General features: G+C 40.8%; 1 protein-coding gene across 4 annotated transcripts in view; it reads right to left on the reverse strand.

The window, feature by feature from the left end:
* The window catches only part of rps6ka1 (ribosomal protein S6 kinase a, polypeptide 1), a 50,523-nt gene that overhangs the window by 3,859 nt on the left and 21,735 nt on the right, over positions 1-24,929 (reverse strand). For 2 of the 4 annotated variants that reach the window (XM_087832928.1, XM_006798503.3), the window contains exons 3-17: positions 6,864-6,980; positions 6,638-6,719; positions 5,678-5,758; positions 5,435-5,514; positions 5,101-5,207; positions 4,306-4,343; positions 3,798-3,940; positions 3,643-3,713; positions 2,965-3,053; positions 2,769-2,833; positions 2,558-2,660; positions 2,221-2,351; positions 840-965; positions 587-676; positions 332-490 (exon numbers count right to left, since the gene is read on the reverse strand). In XM_087832928.1, the coding sequence (XP_087689054.1) occupies positions 332-490; positions 587-676; positions 840-965; positions 2,221-2,351; positions 2,558-2,660; positions 2,769-2,833; positions 2,965-3,053; positions 3,643-3,713; positions 3,798-3,940; positions 4,306-4,343; positions 5,101-5,207; positions 5,435-5,514; positions 5,678-5,758; positions 6,638-6,719; positions 6,864-6,980 (1,482 nt within the window). Of the gene's footprint in view, positions 1-331; positions 491-586; positions 677-839; positions 966-2,220; positions 2,352-2,557; positions 2,661-2,768; positions 2,834-2,964; positions 3,054-3,642; positions 3,714-3,797; positions 3,941-4,305; positions 4,344-5,100; positions 5,208-5,434; positions 5,515-5,677; positions 5,759-6,637; positions 6,720-6,863; positions 6,981-8,100; positions 8,643-20,217; positions 20,251-24,929 lie in introns of those variants that run through there. The other 2 variants (XM_006798504.2, XM_006798502.3) reach the window with 2 other exon arrangements.

Raw genomic sequence — 24,929 nt, forward strand, 5'->3', positions numbered from 1 at the left:
AAAAAAAAAAAAAAATCACATGACAGGGTGGTGCTAGGTTTCACAGCGGGTTCACCCGAAATCTTGGCTGATTGTGACCTACACCCATTTTCACACCTTGGCTCGTGCGATTAGGTAGATCAACAAGGGGGTTCATGACCCTCTTCGGGGGACAGTCCCCTAGGACTTCAATCTGGGACTCTCCACCATTTGACCTTAGAACTGAGAAGCTTCTCAGGTGAGAGGTGAAATGTCTTCAAGAAACTCAAAGAAGTCCAAAAGGCTTTTCTTTTCAAGCTCCTTAGACAAAACATACATATAAAACAGGACTAAAAGTTCTAGTGGTCCTCACCCCTTGTGAGTGGAGGTACTCAGCAGTCTTGGTGATAGTGTGCAGCACAGCGCTGGCCTCTCTCTCCGAAAAGAACTTCTGCTTGAGGATCCGATCCAGCAGCTCTCCTCCACGCATCAGCTCCGTCACCATGAACACCTGCTTACCGTTGTCGTACACCTGCGACAGAAAGACAAACAAACATCAGCGAGTCTTATTACACTCAACACCCAAGGCGAACAAAAGTTGTCAGACAGAGTGCGTGTTTAGACCCACATCCTTGAGTGTTATGATGTTAGGGTGCTGTCCATATCGAAGCAGAATCTCTATTTCCTCAGAGGGGTCTGTGCTTGTCTTGTCAATCATCTGGAAATCAAAAGCACAACAACGGCATTAAGATCATGGTTTTGAAAGGCTACATATGTTCCTCCTTCTTTTACTGAAGCACTACTGAAAAACATATTTGTTAGATTTTGCTGTCCTGTATCCACAAGCTAACTTTTCCCTGTGTGTGTGTTTGTGTTCATACCTTGACAGCGTATTCAGTGTTGGTGGCTTTGTGGATACAACGTTTACAGACGGAGAAAGAGCCCATCCCTATATCTTCCTTCAGTACGTAGCCATCGCTGAAAAGCACGTTTTTCCCGTGTAGTTGCTGCAGAGGAAGATTTGAAATTGTGATGAGCGTTGGAGGAGTGACGGACTGACAAGAGCTGATGTGGGGGGAGGTTGATGATGTTGGGGAAGGGGATGCAATCTATTTCTGGAGTCAATTTCTTCCTCTTTGTCAAAGTGTCTCTTCAAATCTACCACACACGCAGTAGAAAAACTGCTTTTGCCAGGCATTACACAAGATTTGAAGCCGTGTACCTCACTTGAGTCGTTTCTTTCTAATCTTGTTCCTGTCTGCCTTTCGCACACCGTACACACAGAATCTGTCTCTATTTCATGCCATCAGCAGTCAGAACTCGACAAAAATATAACACACTGAAATACCTTTGTCCACACCTTTAGATTACAGTACATGGGCATATTCACCGACCACTTCATCAGGTACTAATTACTAGGCTCACTTCCCTTTTACTTTCAGAAAAGCTTTAGTTCTTTATAGCATAGAATCAACAAGGAACTGAAAACATTCATCAGCGGTTTTAGTTTATAGTGACATGAAAGCATCTCACAGCTGCTGCGCGTTTTCCAGCTGCACACCCATGTTGCAAATTTTCGAGTGCACAGATGCTCTATTGGATTGAGATCTGATGACAGTGGAGGCCATTTGAGTACAATGAACTCACTGTCATGTTCAGAAAACCAGTTTGAGATGATTTGAGCTTTGTGATGTGGTCTGTTTTCCTGCTGGAAACAACCACCAGAAGATGGATACAATGTGAGAATAACTAAGGGGCCTGAAGTCTGCCAAACCCTACTATTTGAATTCACACTCATCACACCAGCCAATGTTATTATAATCTTCCATTGTTCAGTTTTAGTGTGTCGAGTTACTGTTGATCATGTTGCGGGCAGCACAGTGTGTGGTGGTTGGCACGGCTGCCTCACCACCATCTAGCCGGGGAATTTCTGTGTGGTGTTTGCAATTTCTTCCCATGTCATGTGTTTGTTCTTTCCAGGTACTCCGACTTCCTCCCAGGGTCCAAAGACATGCACTTAGTTGACTGGACACTGTAAATGACCAGTTAACCTAACTTCCTCCCATCACCTCCAACCAGTCGCAGCAGATGGCTGCCCCTCCCTGAGCCCGGTTCTGTTGGAGGCTTCTTCCTGTTAGAAGGGAGTTTTTTTTCCCTCCCACTGTCACCAAAGACATCATAGGGACAGTTTCTCGGTTTTCTTTGTGTCCTGCCAGAACAGGCTCCAGTATTTATCTATCCCAAGAGTGAATAGCTACTGACCTGAACCACTGGATGCGGTGGGGCCTGCACTGGCTCTGATGAACCATCCTCCTCTAACAGAGTTGATGCAACAAAGCTGAAGCCTCTGAAGAGCTGGTGAGCTCCAGCACTGGGGGGTACACCAGGGGAGTCTGCAGGATAATAAATAAAAATAAAGGCTTCGGAAAAACAGACAGGTTTATTGCAGTAATGTTAGAAAACAAAAAAGGCACTGCTATAAAAACTTCACATTGAGGTATTATTGACAAGCACAGCTAATCACAAATGTGTTAGTTCATCCCAATGTTGCTGTGTCTCCTTTAAATAAAAAAATGTGTATTGATTTTTGATTTCCGACCTTTAGGTGTGCGGGAGGTGAACTCGGAGTCGAAGTAGAAAGTGTCATCCGGACGTGCGACCGCCGGTCTGAACGGAGGCTTTGCTTCTTTTCGGAAGAGTTTCTAAAAAGGAACAAAGAAGCTTAACTCACGCTGTGCAGTTGAAGTTCTGAATGCCACCTGTGATGGTTGCTATAAATTCAAAAACATATGTAATCACACAGAACTCACATTCCAGTCTATGGTGGAGAAGAAACCGTGCCGCTTAATCTCCTCAGCGCCATCGGCATTAGATCCTGCAAAACATCAAACAGAATCAATCACAATAGAAAACTACAAGCCAACATAAAGCACAGCCTTTCCCTGTGAAATCAGATAGAGTGTGTGCCGTCATTTGTCAAAGTCATGTTCCAGAGCTGATACTAACCCAGTCTGTTGGCAGGGTTCCTTTTGAACAAAGCCCTGAGCAAAGATTGGGCCTCTGCACTCAGGAACTGAGGCATTCCAAGACGAGCCCTGCACAAACACACAAAGAGGGCTTCCAGCTTTAATTATTGCACCGGATATAGAATGAGGCAGTTGGAATATGTTGGAATAAGTTCATTTGGCAACAGGTTTTTGTGTTGAATTGAGTTTTTTCCATGTTCTCCATGTGCCTGCAAATTTACTCTCCAGGTTAGTTCCTAAGCTGAGAGCCTGTTTAGGACGTCATACCCCACCTGACCGCCTATGCAGGTCGGGCATGGACAATCTGGGAAAACAACTGAATTAAAATAAGTTGGTAAAAGGGATTCCTGAGCGAGGGAGAAAAAAACCCAAACTTTTTTCAGCCTATAAATGGGGGTCGTGCCAGAAAACGTTTGAGAGCAACTTAGCTGGTAATTGTAAATTGACTTCAGATGTAGTTGTGAATGCGCCTGCTCAGCTGTCTAACTGTGTTAGCCCTGTAATTTACCGGCTTCCTGTCCAAGGTGTAGCCCACATCTCTCGCCCAAAGTGAGGTGGGATAGGCTCTAGTCCACTCACACGCTTTTGCTGATGGATATGAGTAAGTAGTTAAAAGAAAAACAATGAATGGATGTTCTTGAATCCAGGTGGTACTCACTTCAGAATGAGATTCATGGTTTCTTTGCGGTCCTTCCCTTGAAATGGCAACGCCCCCGTCAGCATCTCAAACTGGGAGAGAAAACACAAAAAATGTAATCGGCATACTTATTTACGTAATATTTACGCTCAGCCAGGACGTTTTTTCCTTCTTACCATTAGTACCCCGAACGACCACCAGTCGGCGCTGTGGGTGTGTCCCTGCCTGTTCACGACCTCTGGTGCCATGTACTCCACAGTACCACAGAAGGAATAAGCTTTCTTCTCATGATCAATGGCTTCTTTACACAGGCCGAAATCTGAAAACACACAAGACATTAACCAAGGACCCGGATCATACACATTATATAGCAGCACGATAACAGCTACAAAAAGCTTTAACATGAAACAGTTTTCCCACAAGCGCTCCGTTAAGGCGACTTCTTAATTATCATTAGTTTCCTCTGGTTGAGGATAAGAGATTCTAAAGAGGTTTATCACAGATACTCAAGATAAAGTATTATAATTAACTTGGGGAACATATACAGGATGTTATGGAGATATAAGTCAGTGAGATAAAGCCATCACTGCTGTGAATCAAGGTCAATGTGGTAGAGGAAAGGAAAGTGTGTGTGCAAAATGAATAGTGAGAGGTAGATGTAAAAGAAGAAACAAGGAGGCTCACCTGTGAGTTTGATGTGTCCCTCCTCATCCAGAAGAATGCTAGGAGAAAACAATGTCACATATAAGACAAACTAAAATCTTACAGGGTCTGAACATTTTACCCATCTGGATTGTACAAAGTAAACTTTTCTTTGCTGTATGTTTTGCTCAGTTGTAGTATGTCTTGGTGTCAAAGTACACTCGGCTGCCGGATCATTAGGTACCCTTAAAAGCAACTGAAGTCTAATATAGCAGTCCGTACGTGGTGGTCCAAGTTATAAAAACATGTTTCAGTTTCAATACAACATGTTCGCATTCAAAAGCACCAAAATTTAAAAAAGCAACACATAAATGAATCACCGGCTCTTTAAATTAGCGGCGGTGTCGGGTCTTACATGCATACTATGAGATCGAGTGCTGTGCACAGCACACGCTGAGGAACAAACATCGACAGCTGGTGGCAGCAATGTACCATAACAAGTACCGATGTGCCAATTACAGCAGAGAGTCAGGGAACACAAGCTAATGAAAATGGTGCAGGGTTCAACAAGTAAAAAATGCTTTGCAGTGAGTGCAATAGAAATATGACAGGAGGAAATTGTTGCACTTTGAAGTCATCACTGCTGTCTGGGGTTGTGGCTACAGGTCTGCAGCAGGGAAGACACTTTTCCCACACTCACTGAAATGCATGCAGTTCTTCTGGATTAATCTAACTTGGAGACGTTTATGACTGATGCACTGTGTGGATATTTTTATATATATTTGTCATTATGCATTTCCTGCAGCATGGCATGCAAAACGCTTTTTCCACTCTTACTTTTCAGGTTTGAGGTCCCTGTAAATGATACCCAAGCTATGAAGGTGGTCCAGTCCTAATGCCAGTTCTGCTAGGTAAAACTTCACATCCTCTTCTGTGAACATCACCTGAGGGGTAAAGGAGACAAAGAAGAGAGAGGATGTGACACACAGAGAAAAGGAAAATGAGACAATAAGAGAGCATAACACTGCAGAGTGACACAATGCAGAATAAATGGGCAACCACATATCAGTTTATAGGATAAATAAGTGGACATAGGACTGAGAAAAAGAAATCCTGACCTCAGGTCAGCATAACAACACTAAGTAGTCACTTCTTTTTTTTTTTTTTTTACCTCTTTGGAGAGTCTAGTAAAAAGATCCCCTCCTCTGAGAAAGTCCAGGATCAAGTACAGCTTCCCTTCAGTCTGGAATGCTACAGATGCACAAATTCACATTTAGTTCAACTGTAAATCAGGAAGCATGAGTTAAGCTTCTGGAAGTTGAAGTAATAAAACAGTAAATCAAGTCAGTACATCAAATAACATTAATAAGAGGGAAGGGAAGCAGAGTCTAACAAAAGCATCAGGCTGACTCACCATAGTGCAGTTTGACAACAAATGGGTGATTGACGTCTGCCAGAATGTCTCGCTCCATCTTGGTCCTCACACGGTCTCTGACTGAAGGCCAATGATTGAGGGTTAGTGTGATAGTATGCATTAAAGATTTATAACGTGTCTGTACATAAGCACAGAGTATGGTAAAAGTACTACAACACACTAAATGCTGGTGCTGATGAGAGTACAATTCAACTTGGACTCATTAAGCTGCAATAGGAGAGGATCCTCAAATTAAAGCATAGCCAAACTTAAATAATGGGGTCAGTGCTGAATGTTAATGATGACCTAAATTTGGGGATTTTGTCCATGCAACTGCGACTCTGAGCACAGTAGATTAACTCAGCTGCTGCTTAAAAACTTCACCATGGGCAGCCGATCAGAAAAAAGCTAACTTCAAGCAAAAGGGGAGGAATGTAAAATAGCGAATTTCAGACAGAGGGTGACCTTAGGAGCTGCACCCAAAATAAGGCGAATTATGATGAATTTGACCTGTTAGTCATGAAAAGCTGTTAAAGAATAAAAACATGGAGATTTAATTAAATTTGCAAAGCTGCACAGAACCACCCACGTAATTTTGGGAGACAATGAGAAGAAATCTGATGCCCCGATGTTTGCAGAAGGTGAGACCACAACACCTGTTCATAGGAACCCACTGAAAGCAGTGGTGGTCTTACTATGCACACATACCACTGCATGTGCTACAGGAAATTCATACACCCTTTTATATGAAACTGAACTACTTGAAAAATGAAGTTGCCAAACACGAAGCCTTTTCAAATCAACATTACCGGAAAGGTGAAAGGTGCAGCTCTACAAAAAAAACAACAACAACTCTCTTTTCTTTGTTTTTTTCCCTGTCAATGAAGCCAAAAGCCAAAACAGAGAAAAGCAGCAATTCTTAAAATTTCACGACCACAGCCAAGCCCGATGTTGTTGTACCTTTTAGTGTGGCCTTCTTGAGGACCTTCATGGCATAGAGCTGGTTGGCATCGGGAGGAGTCACCTTTCGTACCAGGAACACCTGCAAAATAAATTAAATAAACCAAAAACACTGTTAAAGATGCAACGATTTTTGTAGGTTGGGGAGTAAGAGTAGCAAAGGAGGAAGAGAAAAATAGACATGTAGTCAAAATAGAAAGAAACCGAAAGAGTAAAAGCAAATTACCTTGCCAAAGGATCCCTGTCCCAGGACTTTGAGCAGTTCAAACTGAGAGGCATCAGCTTTCTCTGAGCCCTCCTTGACCACATGGGTGATGTTGATCTCTTTGATGTCTCCATCTTCCTAAAGAGTGAAAAGAAAACAGACAGAGGGAAAGCAGTCAATGATCACAGAACGACGGCAATACTGCACAGCTGCAAAAAAAAATTTCACAAGTTGCTTGCTTATGCAAAGATAAGTTCTCCTGTGGAGGTGCCTCCTGCTGTAAATAGCACCACGTCTATATCAAACATTTCAAAAAAAGAGGAAGCATGGTAAGAAGTGAGATGTGCACGTGAGCACAAACAGTTGCTTATCGATGCATTTATGTGCTTTTAGCGTACGGGAACTGGTGGTGTAAATATTCAGTGGAAGTAGATCTGTGTAAGAGCAAGTTCACAGCAAGCGCACTCTCACAACTGGGTGGATCCCAGCTGACACCGCTCACAGCTCCACCACATGAACACGCGCAGCTGACCTGGTGTCAGCCTCACCCAAAACTCAACAACAACAACAACGATGCAGAGAAGAGCAATTCTCTTTCAAGAGTGTTCCCCTCCCTTGATAATCTTCCTTGAATTTCACACCTCGGGCCCTGTAATGAAGCAAAGTACAGTAGGTACCCTGCTGGGAGAATTTTAGATTCACCAGTGCAGTTTCTTCTGCCTATGAAATCCAAATCTCAGGGATCAGAAAGTAGAACATCTGGGCTGTCCTGCTCCCAATTTCTCCTTTATACCATGTTCAGGTTTACACTATTACTATGGATTCTGAATAAAGTTACACTTGGCAATTACAAGTTATTTAAAAAACAACCAAAAAAAAATAAGGCGCAATCAGCTGACTGTCGCATAATCAATATTTCAAAGAAGTGATGAAAGACATATTTTCAGCAGTCTCTTCTTTCAGCTTTTTAAAAGTTTCTACACAACAACAGCCACCGCCATCACCACAGACCACTGCAGCCCGGGACTTTATTTGACAACAGGAAACCAGAGTTGGCTGAACACAGCAGGGTTTCAGTTGCACCTTGTTTTCTGAACAACCGCGACAAGAGCGAATACAAAACCTCGTTTGCACTTTGCTGTGCTGATGAATCCCTCTTTTCTCCTCATTTTCTCAAAACTCAGTTTCATTAAGACGACGCCACTGAACGCTCTGTCGACGACTTAACTACTCAAAGCTGATTGAGATGTCACTTTACCGTCCAGTGGTTCCGCGGCGGAGGTAAAGTGCCAGTGTCGTTGTCCGTTGCTGCCGTGGGTCTGTAGGTGTTACAGTGAGCAGGGCTGCCAGTCAAGGATTTGTTCTTTTTGAACAGGTAGATGGACAGCATGCGAGTCAGGTTGAACTTTCTCTTGTCCTTCTCCATCTCAGCATTTCCCAGAGTGTTGTATCATCCTACCTTCATCCATAACAAGGTACACACTCTTCTACCTCTCATATAATCATCTCAAATCTCACCTCATCTCACCGAGAGCACACTTTAGGATCGTTTGTGCTTTCATGTTAGGATTCGTTGTGTGGACTGCAGATAAATATTGAAAAGTCTCTCAGCCTCTGCTCTTTAGTCGACTGCAGAGGCCTTCTGCTACATTTCCTTCAGTGCTTCATCTTCATGTTCTCTTCCATTCTATCTCCGGTCCTTGCTCTCTCCCTGCCTCTGTGTCTGTCTGATTAGACCGGTGTGCCTTCGGTGAATGACTGCAGCTGAAATGAACTGGAACCGAAGCGAGCAGGAAGGAAGAGCCTGCTATATTCTCACAGTCCTGCACCCAACTTCTTGTCACTCTCTCTCTCTCTCTCACACACACACATGTGTGCGGCTGAAAGAGAGCGAGAGAGAGAGACAGAGAGACAGAGAGAGAGCAAGCGAGCAACAGGAGTACACTGAAACTCAAAAGAAGCACAAAAAAGAGATAGAGATGGAGAAAAAGTAAAAAAAAAATGCCAATTAAATGCTTTCCTGAATAAATTTGCTTGCATTATCAGTAATTTTACAGACTCAAGAACCCAACTCTGTGCCACTTCCCTTTACCCATAATTCAACACAGAGGCCAGCGTGGAGGAGGATGGCAGAGAGAGGATGATGTATCCCCTCTCGGTGTCAACACACCAGAGAGGATTCAGACAACTCACTGCCTCTGGATGACAGAGATTTTCCTGTCTGTGGCCAGGCATGTTCCTCTCTTCCCCCTCTTAACAGTCCTGTTCCTGCTCATCCTGTCTCCTAACACAGCTCTCGCTGCTCGTAAAGTGGTCTTGAGATCCTCTTACTTTCCTCCATTGCTCACTTTATTGCCGTTTATACGGCAAATACTTCTTTAACCTGAGAGAATAAGCCCTCCCGCGCCTGTTTATAGAGCATGAGTCAACTCCTCTTGACCAAAGAGCAGCGTTACTTGGCTGGCAGCGAACCTGCACTGCAGCCTGTGCTCAGAAAAGGTTATTTGCTTAACAATTTTGTGATGGGAGAGTACATTTTCCAGAGGGTGGGGAGACGAGAAAAAAAAAGAAAAAGGAAATACAATCTGACATGGATGAAGCAGGAAGCAGATGTAATGTTTGTTTAGCGAGGGAGGAGCTGCAGAATGAATTGATTTAAAAGCAACAGTACACAGGTGGTGAGAGCTTACCTGGGCTCTAATAGTGGCATAGTCCCTCTCTATCCAGGTGATATGAGACTCGTTCTAGGAAGTGTTTGAATGGAGCAGTTAACATGAGTTACGTAAAACATGACGGGTTTTGCAACAGGTACATTTGTACCTCTTCATACAGGCTTGCTGCAGATACACCTCATTAACACACAATCACACACACACACACACAGTGAGAAGAGGGTAGAATAGGGCCACATTAGTGACAGGAAACTTCTCTTCCCTCCTACTTCTCACTTCCTCTTTTCTTGAACTGATCTCACATCCTTCCTGCTCGATAACTAGATAACCAACTACACAGGAGAGCTGAGTTTACAAGCACGACAGCTGTTGCAGAGAAGAAGCTGAAATTCAGCATTATGACTAACTATTTATAAAGGTTCTCGTGTTATCCGGAATCTAGAGGACTCAGGAACAGCTGTCTTTTGAAATGAAGTCACATGGTGTGTGGGAGATTAAAAAAATGAAAAAGAAAAAGAGTATTCACACTTCATGGCCTCACACATATTTTTTGTGGTTTTGCAGATCAGTTTCAGTTTGACTACATTAATACCATGACTTGGCCAAAATGCAAAGATGGAAAAACAGAGCATCTAACTTTTAAATTTGCTACACCGGTTGAGTGAAAAGGTAGAATCTTCAGTGAAGCAGCATTAAAAATAACATTTTTTATGATTTTTGAGGTTGGAGGAGGTGGAAGATCCTCCATCCACATCCTCCTTTGTTTCCCGTCATTTCACAGCTGGGAAGATGAAAACTCTCACATCCACCCTCACAGAGGAAACCCCTTCATCCCTCCCAAAATATCATACAACACACACACACTCGCACACATGCACACACACACACACACACACACACACACACGCCAAGCACTCCCTAAAGCTTTCGGCAAGTCCCCAGCACATTCTTCACCCGACCACATTCACACGCAGCTGCACACTTCATAACAAGCGGAGGTTCATAACACACACACATGAAATAAAAGCATCTACTTGCCACTGGCATGCGGGTTTTGGTGCGGAATAAGAACCTCCACATGTCTGTGTCCAGATACTTCCATGTCACTGATGCTGTCACTGGGTGTCAGTGAACCTCTGTGACAGTCACACTTAGACACTTGCTTCTATGTCAGCTTGTGTCAGTTAGCCAACAACTCTGTATGCAATACCGCAACAGATACAACCTTCCTGTATGCTAAGCAAAATGGGAAGTAAAGTTATAAAAAAAATGCATATGAGCAGGGGACCGATTAGCTGTGGACAGCGTAGAAGGAAAAGGCTCAACTCAAGCAGGAAATAGTTCTTTCTCAATTGGAAAATGAATCAGAAGTCTATACAAGAGCTTCAAGGACAAGTTTACGGAGACAATGAGAAGAACTTGAATCTTTTGTGTCATTTTTCTTCAGTTTGAGATTCAAGATAGCAATCATGCGAGGTTTTCAATTTCCGTTGACACATCATCTGACTAAAAGTCTAACAAAGCCTGAAAAAGTAAAAGTTTAACAATAAGAGAATCCTACAGTCATGATAATCTTCTGTCGAATCAAAGCTTAAACGAGCTAACACAAATGCTTCTCTGAGTCCGCTTATGCAACATTTGATCACCTTTTCAGACTGCTAGAGAACAGATGCGTCAACTGTGAGACAGATATGGTGTAATGCCCTTTGATTAACACAAGGGGCCAGTGCAGGTCTGCAGCCAGTCCACTGGTAGGTGTTCCAAAGAAGGATGTCATAAGATAGGAGCTTTAGCCAAGTAAGGGCATGCTCACATTGTTAGCTCATGCCTCATCCAAATCCCAGTGTTGGCGCTGACACCAATTACAGTAAGGGAGACAAAGTGGGACAGAAAGGGAGCATGTGGGAGGTGATAGGCTGGAGTGCTGTCCAAACACTGTCCATTCACAGCAGCAGAGGTCACACGAGTTTAAACCCTACAACAGTCACGTCTTGCGTCAAAGCAATGCACCAAAGCTCGAAATGATGGCAAAGTTTAGAGGAGAGAATCATTACAAAAAAATAAGACAAGAGGAAGAGACAAGAGGAAAAGAGAAGTCAGTGGTCAAATGGTGCATGAGCCTGGAAGAAGGAGTTAATTTAGGCTGTTGCTCTCCTAGTGTTTGTGTCTTGCACTGTAGCTTCTCCTCCTTCCTGGAAAATGAAGCGCAAGCACCTGTACGTTTTCAACTGCAAGACAGCTCCGACTGCTCGGACAGAGGATGACGAGTGAAAGCAGGAAGGTCCAGAGAGGGAGACGGAGCAGTCTAAACATTCATCTGTAAAAACAAATACCCACACTAGACTTTGCCTGCAAGAGCAAACACACTCAGAGGGGTAAAAAAAAAAAAAACCACACTGCAGCGGTACCCTCACAATGACGAAAGAGTCTGAGATTATATAAGAACTGAAGACAAAAAGAGACTGTAGGCAGCATGGACCATATTTTTAGGCATTTCTAATAAAAATACTTTAAGGTTATAAGCAGGAACTGCTACTTTTGTTAAAGCCTAATAAAAGTCCTTGTAGTGAAATTTTGCGCCCTCATTAAAATCTGCAGCTGCATAATCAGTTATGATTGAGGTTAAATCAACTTTTAATGTCTAAAAATGTCTAAAAATTGTCAAACACTGATACTTAAACCTGAGTAATATGTATGTGAACATAGAACTAGTTTCATTTAAAACTCACATGTTTTAGTAATATTTGCAAATACTCCCATCACTTGCACGTGATTAACTAACCATTCAGTTCAAATATTAGTGTACAACCCTCTACGGGTCATTAATGAGAAGACATTTTTTGCACTCGCTTCATTGTTTATTGCTTATTTAAGGAGGAAAACTTAAAAGATCAGAATTCAAACCACAATCTAAAATCATGACCACTTAAGCTCGACACATGCTGTCTGCTCTGACTATCATCTGGACCCGAATTTTAACCCTCATAAGCAAGTTCCCATGACTTGCAAACAGGTATTAGGTTTCACAAATGATTACATAAAACTCATTTTTCCTTCCACATTTTTCCCATGAAAGGGCTCTTGCCTAAATGCTAAGCAGCACTTTTGTGTTGAGAATGATAAATGATATGAATATTATGAAATATGGCTCCCTTTTCATCAAATCCCAACTGTTTTATACTAATTACTGGTTTTCATGCCCATAGCCTTGAAGAGAATTACATATCATTAATAAATGAAATATTAACCACTTTTAAAAGTGGTTTTCTTTTTATCAACTGTTTCGTACGAAAATTACAGATGTTCAATAGCCTGGCATGTTTTGAGAAAGAAAAAAATGTATAAACACTGTTTAAAGTGAGGTATTTAGAGCTCTACACTGTGCATATGCACTCATGCAGGATTTCAATGCAGGAGGTCTAAAAGAGTTTTGTATCCGACAATCACATCATGAACTCGGGCTAGAAAGTGGCTCTGTTTTTAAATCAGCCGGAGCATCTTCCTTCTCCTCTTTAATATCTGAAGGTGGGCACCAAAGAATGGTACTATATTTTGGAGGGCAGGGAATTCATTCAACTAATTCCTTTCAAGGTCAATTTTACACCTTTGATAGATAGGCTGTTCCTTCAGCACACCTTTTCACATTTTTGAAGCCTCTCCATCTGCTCTCCTTCATTTTGTCCTCTCCCATGTCCCATTTGTTCTCTATGACCTCCACCAACACCTGCTAACAGGCGAGACTGACAGGCTGGTACAAAAAAAAAGGGAAGAGGGTGAAGGGAGGTTGGAAGATGGACGTTCACCTGGTTCCAGTGAAATCCTTAGTCATCCCATTGTGGTGCTTTAATACGAGCTGAGCCCGGGGTAGGCACTACATCATAGGATACCACTGGAGAAAAGATTGGTTTAGTCTCCTAGGTTGAACCTAAAGGCTTAATAACAACATAAGGTAAATAGCCTTAAACCCTCAATGCTTAACATGAATATCTCTGCCTTTGTCCAGCAGAAAGGTGGAGGATCAAGCCTTCATCCACAGTCCAGCACTGAGAAAATGGATAGGGGAAATAATCTTAGAAGGATAACTTATTCTTAATTAAAATTGTCACTTTAAAAATAATAAATAAGTAAATCTGTACTGCATAGGACCTCTTCAGTACAGCAGTGCCTTTTAAAAAAAAAAGAAAAAAAGAAAGCATGACAAAGCCATCGGGTGTTTCACAACATGTATCATGCTTTGACATTTTGCTGATGAAGGGGACTTCCGGGGTTAATATCCATCCCTTAGCAGACTGAGCCATCAGTTCCCACACCCAAAATACATCAGGTTTTTAGGTAAGTAACTGCCCTGAAATGACACTGAATTCATACTCTGAAGTGCACGTTACACAACTATTCAGTTGTCATCATGTTGCTACTTAAAGCTTTAACATTATGTTTTAGAGACGCACATTGTAAACACAGAAACGGGAGAAGGATCATGTGACAGAGCCACATCAGGAGGATTAAGTGACAGCTAGGACGGACAAGTGAAGGCACTGCTTTACTTACTATAACTAACTGCAGGGACACTATTTGTGTGTTAGCTAAGCCAAGCTTTCTAAGGAAGTTTAAAAAAATCTTTAAACCAATTTTGAAAGCATGTATGTGAGGATAAGTTGATAAAAACCTTTAATAACAACTGTGGGGAAATATTTATTTGCAATGGACAGCTTGATGGTTAATGATGGTTAATTAGCGATGACCCTAACTGTGGAGTTGGAAAATTGTTACTGTCTTTTTACACTTGTACACAGTGCAATGACATTCTGCAGCTCAGCGATAATAATAATTTTTTTAAAAAAAACAGCAACTCTGTGAAGCCCTGCCCATTCTGACCACTTGCACGCGTCTTAAACTTTGCATGACTAAACATTAACTTCTGCAAACTAATCAAACTTTCAGAGCATCATCATTAGTGATGAGAGTTATGTCTGCCAAATGTTTGCCAAATTAAAGCACTTATTTAAGCTATGTATTTATTTGTTTATTTTCTCGAGAGAGATTTGTAATTAAGAACCAAATTCAGAGTACACTACAAAACATGGCATCATTAAATTTGCATCCACACTGAAGGCGATTTGCTTATCACGTGTTGCTTTGAAGCTGACGATCAGTCTCTTGTGGACATTCCAGCCTCCTGTTGCCTAGGTAACCCTATAATGTATTTACTACCAGGTTATATGTCAGTCAATAGTATCCTGCAATCTCACTGGTAGCCTCTTCAATTGCTCATCAGCAATTCAGCTCAAATGAAGGTGCTGAATGTCTTTCTCTTTTTGTGGTTTCTGGTTGCCACGTTGTTTTCTGTATGGATGCAGTTTTTGTAACAACAGAACAGCAAATGTGTAAAAAAAGGAGAAGCATTCTATAGACTTTTAAAACAACTAATCACATGAACAAGTGGAAGGTAGAGGCCAGAGGAAATGTCCCAGCAGGAGTATAGGATTAGCACAGATACTGCAGGAAATCCTGTCATGGCATCGGTAATATTTATAGCAGCAGCATGTATAGCCGTAAGATGATTGGCAGTTCAATGGGCCAGTTGACATCGGGTTAAACCGGCCTTGTGTAATATCCACAGTGGGAGCTTTGGTCAATAAATACATTAAGAAAAGAACGAAAAGAAATGGCAGAAATGATTTAGAGAGAACAAAGGGGCGGGATAGAAGGATAAATGAGAGACGGAAGAGTGAATATACACAATGAGGTCATCGATGTTAAACCTAAGCTGCATGGCTGCGGTGGAAATGTGTAGCACTCTAGACCTGGTTGCAAATATATATAAAAAAATAAAGAGTACAAGCCAGAAACACCAAACCCCAACATCTCCTGAGCATTTTGTCACTCATCTATAATTTGTGTGTCATCACACAAACATTTCCACAACATCTAAAATAGCAACTTCAACTGCTACTCAATCTGCACTTCCTGCTTAGTCCCAGGTTTTTCCCCTTTAGAAATCAGCTCAACCAAATGCCAAATAAACCCCCAAAATTCACATACAGACATAAAATACTTGCACGTGCATATAACCTTTTTTTGTATTGTAGGTTATTTAAATGCAGGAACAGAGGGACACCAATACAAGATTTTAACTTGAAAAGATAAACTGACAGAAAAAAAAGGATAGTTTTTGTTAACTAGACAGAGAGAGAGGTGCAAAAGGGCAGAGCATGGAGACGACACAATAAGCATCCATATTGATGAGAAGTATAAAGGATGAGTGGAAATGGTCGGAACGTTTTCCTTAATCGACCCTCAGAGGCAGAAGTGTGAAACTATGGCAACTGCGTTTATGCAGTCTCCATCTCCCAGCATCCTCTTTGCAAGACAAGAGGTAGTTTCAGAGGCAAGGCCATTCACATAAGAAACATCTTTTCAGATGATGCTTCCAGGTAACACTTGCCAGCCTCCATCTTCACAAATGGAGCACTTCTGTTCACACTCTACTTCAGTTTGGAATCTGATGCCAGAAATGTCTTCTACTTATCACCCATGCAGCATGAAATGGATTATACTATGTTTATTTTGGAGGTAATATATGATGATGGCCTTTAAAGGTTATGTAGCTTGAGACTCTAATATCAGAGACCTTTCAGAACACACAGACTTATCAGAGTGCACACACAGACTGGATGATTAATGGAGCTGACTTTCTGTCAGAGCATCCCTGTGCAATCATTACCATGACCATGTCTGAATGTGATAGAAAGAGAGAAACAGACTGTCCCTTTCTCTGTGTGTGTGTCTTTAAACCCAACTGGTATATGAATGAAAATCCCAATGAGCACACCCATGACGATTTACGAAAGTATACGTTTGTGTGAGTCTGCTCTTGTGTTTATATGCATTATCATTCTCCTCCTGGCAGCACAAGTCACAATCGGGGCTTAGTGACGCCGAGGGCACAGTAACCATGACGACTAGGCCAATAGCAGACATGAATGGATGACAGAGGGGATGAAGTGAATAGATGGATGGCTCAAGCATCTGAGGGGCATCTGCTTCAAGTTGAGACTTGGGAGGGAAACAGCTACAACACATGATAACCCTTCAGGTCAGGCAAGACTGTTGAAAAGGGAGAAAGAAGTTGAATGAGAAGGAAATTGAAATTCTGATTCAGCTTTGACCTAAACTACCAAAAAGTTAGAAGCAACATTGTTTTTGAAAGAAAGCACATCTAATACGTCACTAAAAAATAATTACAAATGTTTTAAATAACAGTTAATGATGAATGATTAACTCAGAAATGATTTATGATTTTAGCAGAATATGCTTGTAGATATACAGAAGCTTATACTCTCCATAGAAAAAGAAGTTTCTTCTGAAATCCCTTGTTAACTGCATCATATTTGTGACCTGTCCAGGGTGTACCCCAACTCTTGTCCTAAGATAACTGGGATAGGCTCTAGCCCCACCCCACCCTGAATTGGATAAAAGGACCAGAAAAGATAAATGGATCCCTTGTTTAAAGAAATAGATGTGATTTCATGAGGCTGACCATGAACACCACAGTCTGCTCTACATGATTCCAACATGTCACATTACTTCTCGACAATAATGAAAACTAACCAGTGTAGCATGAACTAAACTGCACTAAGACTGCCCGTATTTTCATGCAATTTTTAATAAGCTATAACAAACCTGTTTTCAAGAGGTTTTACAATATGGAAAAAACACAACTTCAGCAAGACATCCTATATCGATTAGATGCACATCTAAAAAACACTTTAAACTCTAAATTGGACTTAAGGCATTAAAAGTTAGCCTTAGATTTCCATTTTATTCAAGTATCTCTTTCTGGGCAGTGCTTACTTTGAAAAGATCTCATTGCTTCTTCTTCATCTCTGAACATCAAGTGTGATTTTTCTCTTTTGGGGGACAGCCGTTATCAAACTATTGTTCTATTGTAAAGATCTAGATGCCTAATTGTCACATCCTTACAGTTTAGAACAGGCTTGCATTTTTTAAATGATCAGTTGATCCTTTATCATAAAAAAAAACTTGCATTAGGTAACACAATGTGCCAGTGAAACACATGCATAATGTTGCCAAAATATAAGTATAAATTCCATAAAAAATAACAAGTAATTTTGATGAATCACTACATTTACTTTAGTTAATCACTTCTCAAATTGATTCCAAAGTTAGTAGTGCACAGAATGCCTAATCATTCGATATGAATTCACTGGTCGAATGGATTATTTCCACATGGGACATCACGTGGACTTGCTGGAATCACACAGGTTAAATACTGTTTAATGCGTACTGTGACTGCAATGCACATTTGGTTTCTCAGCTGCACCTCCATCTGGTAATGCCTACAAAAGTTCAAGGCTGCAGTGCATGTACATAAACAACTTTTTTGTGGCATTAGGCAGACAGAGGCCTCTAATATTAATTTAATATTAATTTTCAGGTAACATATGCTGAACTTCCAAAAACATTTAGGTGTTTTTCACCGCTTCTTTTTCATGGCAAAAATGGACCTTGAACACTTTTGTGTAACACCATCCTATGAAAACTGAGCAATGAGATTAGCTATATAGTTGCAAATCAAGAAGAGGGAGAGGGTAACAGAGATTACCATGTGTATTACAAAATCCAAAGATTTAGAGCCCCCTTTTTAGAACAGAGGCAGGATGCAAACCACATCTCCTAGTGTCTCTGTTTGTGTGTGTGCCTGTTTATATGCTCATCAGATCTCTAAGCACCTAAACTGAAACTGCAATCTGCATCGGTTACTGCTGATGACAAACTCAGATAAGAGGATACCCGGTTGACACAAACACACACGTACACACACACACACAAACCACACCTCCCCCTTGGGTCTGCACATGCAATCATAACAGCGTCTGTTAGCTACTACAAAGAATAGGGGGGCATTTTAATTTGTATTAAAACCTTCTGGAGAGGCTCAATTAACCTGCTGTATAAACAACTGCATGACTGGGACTTGATAAGACGTGAATGATGGTGCGCTTTTGCGTGTTTACTTGTGTCTGCGTGGGCCTGTGTGGATAAGCCTTGCTAATAGATCATTTTTTATTGTACCTGAAGATTGTGCTGAGACACAGCCTTGCACACAAAGTCCATCTTGCGTAATGAAGTCGATTTTCCATTAAAGAATCTTGTTAACTGACTAACTTGCCATAAAAAGGAACACCAAGAGTAGTTTATGCATAACAGATGAGCCAGACATCGTTGTTAACACTCATGGAAAGCTATAAGTTTACCTGAACCCTTTCAATCGGGCTCATCAATGCCAAACATCCTTTCTGTAAGACTTTGGATGACCTTGTTCAAGAAGAGAGAGAAAAAAGGATTCATAGTCACAGAAAGGACTTCTAGACATAGTCACTTTTAAAAAAAAAAAAAGGAAGCAAAAACAGCCTTGAAAACAAATAACTTCATAGAAAAGAAGTTAGACTGAGAAACTTCGGAACGCAAGTTTGATTAAAGGGAGATGAGTCAAGGACAAATGCTTAACAAATCATTAGAGTCGGCCTTTATCTGAACTACAAGACATGATGATGAATTACACTTTGCTGAAGAGTGCAGAGAAGTAGTGATGGAAGACAGGGATGAGGAAGAGAGGAAGGGGATAATGTACTGGAATGTACCAGGTAAATGATGAAGGGCAGAGTAAGAGAGAGAATGAAGGAGGGCATCTTCAAGCCTCAGTGCTTTTCTCATTTAGCAGGGCTGTGTGCGTTCGTCCATGCGCACACGTGTGTGTGTGCGTCATCAGGGTTCCCTTCCTTATATCATCCAGAGTGCCGTTAGAACAGCAGAGCCCACTTTAACAGAATCCAGAGGCTGTTTCCACTTGTTATCGTCACAGCTGGTTTTCAAAATGCGTGACGTAGAAATGAAGGCAATTGACAAGTCTGGTTGTTCAACGTCGGCCTGCTGGTGAAATAATCAAATGAGCCTGACTTTGTTGCCTCTGAAAATGACACCTACAATCGCATGTGACGAGGTGGAGAGACAGATAGGAAACAGGGAAAATCAAACAGATTGAGAGCAAGGGAAAGAAAAGAAAGTCGACATTTCCAGGCCAACACCCACATGGGCAGCCTGATAAGATCAAGTCTTTGTGATAAGAAGGTTTTTACACAATTCTTTTCTGGAAAAAACAAGAATGAAACATGTGTGTTTCCTTTCTGGACAATGACAAATCATAATTCGAGCTACGTTATTCCCAACCACTTAGAGAGCTTTTTCACACAGTTTAATGGGATCGATTGCAGAACAGATGCTTGAAGGAGGAGCTGTAATTAACTTCCAGAGAAGCAATGCACTTTAGATAAAGACTCTAAACCATGCAACACTGTACCTTCTGTTTTAAAGTGAGCAATGAGTGTGCCTGCCGCCTGCATGCGTGACCACAGTGAATCTGGAGCACACTGCGGCAATTTATTGCAAGTCTGTGGTCGCCTATGTTAAATATACCAGCAATTGCATGCATAATTATATATTATACATAGTATATGAAAGTAGTAGGAAGTTGCTTTCTTGAAGAGTGCTCTTCAAGAAAGGGGGAAAAAACCCAAAGAAACACAACTAATTTTAATTAATCAAATAATTTGTGCGTGCACAATTAAATAAATCAGAACTAAATATTTCAAAAATAAAAAACCAAGATGCAGCTCACTTACTAATCCTTTAATTTCCATTCCATAATCCAGGCTTTTCAACCTCTCTTTTCTCGTAAAGGTCACTTGCTGTGCCTCTCATAGGCCCGAGCTACTTTTTATTAACACACAGGAACAACAACTGCTTAAAGTCTTGTCTCAGACTTTGACATCAACTTTCAGGATGTGGCTTACTTGTGAAGTTCAGACAATTGCGGAACCTCAGCCAGAGCCATCGGCTCCGCTCGTCTACAAAACAGCAATCATATCGACCGCCTTTAAAGAGGTTTCCTGAGCTGAGGTGGTTCTTCAGCATAAAGTTGACTTAATTTCACGGTTCGGAAAAGGTTGATTAGAGCTTTTCAGCATCTGAGTAATATTAGGTTGCTATAATTACAGAAACAGTTGCAGCGTTTTTATTTTGACATCTTACTCGATTGCTGTCACATGAAAATATCTCATCATATGTATCTAAATGTCTTCGCATCGAGTTTATCACAGCGCGCACACAAAACTCCCTTCCTCAAAGACCCAATTTATTATTTGAATCTTCGGTTTTTAGCTTTCCCCTTTATGCAATTGCAGTTTTTCGTACTTCAGAGTCTAAGGCAGAGCCACTTTACAGTTGAGCAACACTAACTGAAGCTTCTGTATTGTGGTGTTTCATCTATCTGCTGCACCTTTATCTTTCAGCTGCATCTAAAAACAAATGTTCAATTAGGACGGAAACCTCATATCATAATCACGCAAAAATGGTGTTGCAAGATGTGGAAGTCATGTGCTCGTGACTTCCACTGAAGAAATAAAATGATAAAATTGAAAAATCATATGCTAATAATACTTATGTTGCCATTTATGTATTTCTATAGTATCAATAAGATGTTTATTGACGTGTAACATCGTTAGTGTGCAACTTTATGTCAGCATTTTTATACCGACTCTACAGTGACACAACAGATGACATGAAATCATATCACCAAGGTAATTAAACACCTAGAAATAAGCCAAATAAAAAAGAAGAATAAATGAGAAATAACAACATAATGAAATATTATTTCCATTCATTCACACTGAGTCCTGTGAGAGCAGAAAGGACAGCGGGTCAAGCTAAGTGTTGTTACAATGAATGAGTAAAGAATAACTAAGTTATGGAAAGTATGCAAAGAAAGTCACAGGCCTATTGTCACATTTATGCAAATACACACAAAGCAATCACACTCTGGCCTGAAAAAAGAAAAAGGGGAAAAAAAAAACTGAAGTGTTAGCATTCAGCGTCTTACAAACAAACAAATCTTTTGCGAAAGGTCACAACAATGTGACAAGGTAAACTGAATGGGACTTCTGCATCCATTCAGAAGACTATCGAGTCTCATCATATTCAGGTATGCATATTCAAAGCGAGTTAGAAAATGCTGGCCTGTTCGTTTTATTTGAGGACCTTGGCAAAGCAGGGTGACAGGATGCATAAATCTTTTGAGAGTGTGCTGATTTTGTCGCTAAAAGCAGGGACAGAAAGGAGCACAGTATGTGATGCCTCAATCTCAATGCAGTCTGTGGCTGAAAAGCCCTTTAAAAGAGCTACCACAAATTGTGCTGAAAGTCCAGCAGTTTAACCCCTTCTGGTAAAAAATAAATAAATAAATAAAAACAACCAAATAACATTAAACTAATGGGAATTTTGGAATATATTGCCTCAAGTGCACTTTACTTTATTAATTTACACGAGATGACCTCACAACTACAGGTTCAAGCGACACTGAAGGAAATCAGATGGTGTTTTTCAAGCACAATAGCCCATGCAGCTTTGCAACTACCATACAGCCAACAATGACAAAAAAAAGAGGCTTCATCTAATTTTTATGTGCTTCGTGTGACTAGTTATTCCTACTGCTCTAATGTAAGCTTAATGGCTCATTCTTTTGATGTCACCCAAATATTTGGCTGTTTCACTTGTTATTCACCAATAGCTAATGAAATGCTGATTGTGGTGAAATCCAAATAAAAGGCTTTGAAAAGCCTAAAAAAAAGGAGAGACACACAAAAAAGACAGATGCTGTTCAAACTGAGCATCAAGACGGGGAACGAAAGGTGATTTATGTAACTTTGGTTGTTGGTGCCAGATGGGTAGGTCTGAGTAAAGTTCTCTGGGTAAAAATACCTTGACAGGAAGGCAACAGAAACTCAAACATGGTAAGCAAAAGAGCATCGCTGAATAAAAAATATGTAGAACCTTGAAGCAAATGCACTACAGCAGCTAAAGAGCACACCGGGTGACAGCAAGAACAGGAAACTGAGGCTACAAATCGCAAGAAGTCACTAAAATTTGGAGAAGATTTTAAATATATTGCTAATACGATAAGTCTCAATCTATGAATCTACATTGCCCTGTATCAATGGTATATGACTTTTATAACTATAGCATATACATATTTTGATGACTGCTTCTAGCAGGATAACATGCCATACCACAAAGCTCAAATCAGCTACAATACTATATTCTGCTTTATCATAACATTGAACCGTTTTAACTTTGTATTAATTTGATTTTTGACAGACTGAAAAAAAAAAAACAATGTACAAATATTTTAGTGTTAATAGAAAAAAAAAGTGTTATTTTGTTTTGATGGAGCATTCATGACTGCATCATAAACAAACAAACATTATCAGCTTATTCTGATGCATTTCCAGTTTACTATTCAGTTACACATTACAGCTTTTACCACATCAGCATGATTTAGCCACGCTTGATTCACCACAGCTTCACAAGGACTAGCATAAGCAACACAACCACATGGCTAATTAGCATAATATGAGAGCTTTGCTGAATGGGCCTCAGGTAAACGGTGGTACACAGTCAGTCTGCCTACAGTAAAGACAAGAAGCCTTAGCTTATTTTACAGAAATGTAGGCATTTTCCTCTAATTTTGGACTTGCACATAAAAAACACAAATATAAATATATATTTTTTTAAAAATCCCAAATTATGTGCTACTACTTCTCAACTGCTAGTTATATTTAGATACTTTTCTACACATGCTTTTTACATACAGTGATGTAGAGATAATGTATTTAGATTGAAGTATCGTATCCTGACTTGAAAAGCTGGCCCCAGAGACGATCCAACTACGGAGGCCGTCTGTTGATTTCAATCCTATGTTTCAATTCTGTTTTTGCTACGTCGCACATCATCAGTAGTGGTGTAGCAGAAGCTGGAAGTGAAAGCAATTAAGATGGCTAGGGTATGGAGGCAAAAATCTCGATAGAGGAGAGTCAAGAGAGCGAGCTTCCCACCCAGAGAGTGCGTTATTCTAGTCAGTTTAAGTGGTGGTGTGCTATGTTGTACCGTTGCTGTAGGCGGGATGAGATATGATGAGTAAAAAATGATTTTATTTCCTTGAAATTATAAAGTGAAGCAGAGCAGGACTGGAAAGAGCAATAAGTTCTGTCAACTAATAATCACACTCAAGAGGCTTGTTAACTCTGTGAGTCACGTATGAACGGGAAACAATCTGGCATCAAGAAACAAGAAAAGGATGAGCAGTCCAACTTTATCTAAAATATTCCACTAGAAGCAGACAAACAGCACAGTATCGGTGTCTGTGCTGTATCAATGCATGTGTATGAGTGTGTGCATGGCTGAAGGCTTCCACCTAGATGTCATATCACAAAGTGTGATCAATGACAGTGCTCTAGGACTACTGAATGATGTAATGACAGAGCTGTCAGCAAAACAGTGCTATAAACATGAAAACCAAATATGCACACACAGCCCATGACATAATTTGTGTGTGTGCGTGTGTGTGCCGGAGAAACATTTGTGATGGGAACCGACGTCACCTCTGAGCCTGAGTCACAATGCTGCCATCAACAGTCCAGTAAACCTGGACAGTTTTTATTCTTTCCGTTGTCGCATCCTTCAGACGAAACACAAAACTTTTGGAAAATGCGCATCTTAACACTCCGCATTTGCACAAATACCCAAAGTAGATTTACAGTTCAACATAAATAAATAAATGCAGAAAGCTGCAACATTTTAGGGTTTATTTGGCAATAGGAAGATGAGAGTACATAGTTGATTTAAAAGCAAGTGTCAGTAAAGTTAATCTGATTTTAGGACTAAAGTGTTGCGAATTTACCTACAGAGCCACACTAAAGCATCAGGTGTGCATTTCAGGCTACGTCCTGAAGCAGAGTGTGACATAATCAGTCCCAGTCCCCCTCCCACCCCACCCGCACTACCCTGTTAATAACCCCTCCTTCAAACCCTGCAGTGGAATGTGAAGTGTTTAGCTCTGCGCAGCTCCAAGGCTTGTCCAGACCTTGTTAATACAGGCCTCTGCTCACTGGGGATCATAGCCAAGCAGATGCCGGTATAATGCATTGCTCCTCTGGCAAGATTTCATGCGCTCTGCAAGATGGTGCTCAAGTTTTCTAAGAAACGTCAAACTTTGCCCATATAGAAAAGCACTATATGAAATGTTTTTTTCTATCTCTTTGTGATGCACATTTCAAGCTCTGAAAAATTAAACACAGCAAACACAGGTTCTAGCTGGAGGTACAGCTCAGTAGCCATCTGCTGTCCTAATTGTCCATTTTATTAAGTATTTATGGAGTTTCTGTTCCAAACCCGGAAAGGCCAAGAAAAATAACAAACAATCATGGCTTCTTTTTTTTCTTTTTTCTTTAAAGCAGAGGTAACTTGTGCAAGTCAAAATTCTGCATTCTTATTGGACAGC

This window comes from Neolamprologus brichardi, chromosome 19 (assembly GCF_056152115.1).
Source record: "Neolamprologus brichardi isolate AB-2024 chromosome 19, ASM5615211v1, whole genome shotgun sequence".
Taxonomy (NCBI): Eukaryota; Metazoa; Chordata; class Actinopteri; order Cichliformes; family Cichlidae; genus Neolamprologus; species Neolamprologus brichardi.